The following is a 1,396-nucleotide window of genomic DNA, read 5'->3' as shown; positions in this document are numbered from 1 at the left end:
TCCAAACTTCAAGCCTTATATCTAAAGTAGAAAGGTATTGAGGCGGTGAGATAGCAGAATCGTTAGCACGCCGGACAAAACGCTTGGTGGCATTTCGTCCGTCTTTACGTTCTTGGATCAAATTCCGCCGAAGTCGACTTTACCTTGAATCCTTTCGGGGTCGATAAAATAAGTACCAGTTGAGCACTGGGGTCGATTTAATCGACTTACCTCCTCCCCCGAAACTGTTGATATTGTGCCGAAATTTAAGACCAGTAAGTAAATACTATAGATCTCAATGCATTGATTTGTAAAGGGGCCTATAATGTTGATAATACAACCCAGTCCCCAGCCCACCACCACCACCACCACCGCTTCTCATTAAACAATTTCTATTGTTCTCTAACTTTATTCTGTGTATGGATCTATTATTAATGCGTTTTGTATTCTCAATTATTTTCAGTGGGACTTGATCTGTGACAAAACAGGCTTGGCAGAACTAACGCAGACGCTTTATGTGGTTGGCCAATTAATCAGTGGGATATGCAGTCCTATTTTTATTGAAAAATTCGGACGGAAACCAGTTCATATTGCAGCGAACATCATTCTCCTCGGAATTAACCTGGTCTGTGCGTTCAGTCCTTATTACTGGATTTTCGCCCTTATGAGGTTTTTCAACGGAATAGTTAATGATGTAAGTGCATTACAATTTCTAGTTAGTGGTGGTGGTGGTTGTGGGGGAGGTGTTCATGTTGTTGTTGTTCGTGGTGGTGGTGGTGGTGCTGCTGCTGTTCCTACTGTTTTGGCCAGGTCGGTATTCATAGAGAAAACTTATGATCAAAGACAGCGCAATTGTGACCATCTTGTATTTTTGTACATCGAAGACAATGGTCAGTGACGATCACGAGTGGACAGCTATCAGGTAGGTAGGTAGGTAGGTAAGCTCGAATGGCCAAGTTCGTTTCGTAATCATGTGGTCTCCGATTCGATCATACTGTGAAACATCTTTGGGAAATGTCATTTTCTGTGTCCTTAGGTAGACCCATACCTTATGGAAGAGACTAGGTAAACGAAAGCTATATAGAAGATCGTAAGAAGAATTGTACCTGTAATTTAACAAAAAAAGCCTTGTCACACACTGTGTCATGTTGATCACACCTCAGGATTACACCAAAGAGGCACTTACCTGTGGAATGTTTAGTCACTTTCTCAGTCAAATATATATATTAATTCAATGGGCAAATAATTCGATTGATCGAACTGAATTGTCATCGTTGAAACGGACGGTGTATATATATATATATATATATATATAAACAAACGTGTGCATGCACACACACTCATGTACATACGCCCACAAACGTATGCATACATAAGCATAACATATACACATAAACATATACATACATACACAGCT

The 1,396-nt window shown here is 40.3% G+C and overlaps 1 protein-coding gene across 2 annotated transcripts in view; it reads left to right on the top strand.

The window, feature by feature from the left end:
- LOC106871779 (steroid transmembrane transporter SLC22A24) overlaps positions 1–1,396 on the top strand; it is a 32,243-nt gene that overhangs the window by 23,379 nt on the left and 7,468 nt on the right. For both annotated transcript variants that reach the window (XM_052971588.1, XM_014918421.2), the window contains one exon: positions 443–673. In XM_052971588.1, coding sequence (XP_052827548.1) covers positions 443–673 — 231 coding nt within the window. The remainder of the gene's footprint in view (positions 1–442; positions 674–1,396) is intronic.

This window comes from Octopus bimaculoides, chromosome 11, assembly GCF_001194135.2.
Source record: "Octopus bimaculoides isolate UCB-OBI-ISO-001 chromosome 11, ASM119413v2, whole genome shotgun sequence".
Taxonomy (NCBI): Eukaryota; Metazoa; Mollusca; class Cephalopoda; order Octopoda; family Octopodidae; genus Octopus; species Octopus bimaculoides.
The sequence above is the reverse complement of the archived record's forward strand: the minus strand, read 5'-3'. Positions and strand labels throughout refer to the sequence as shown.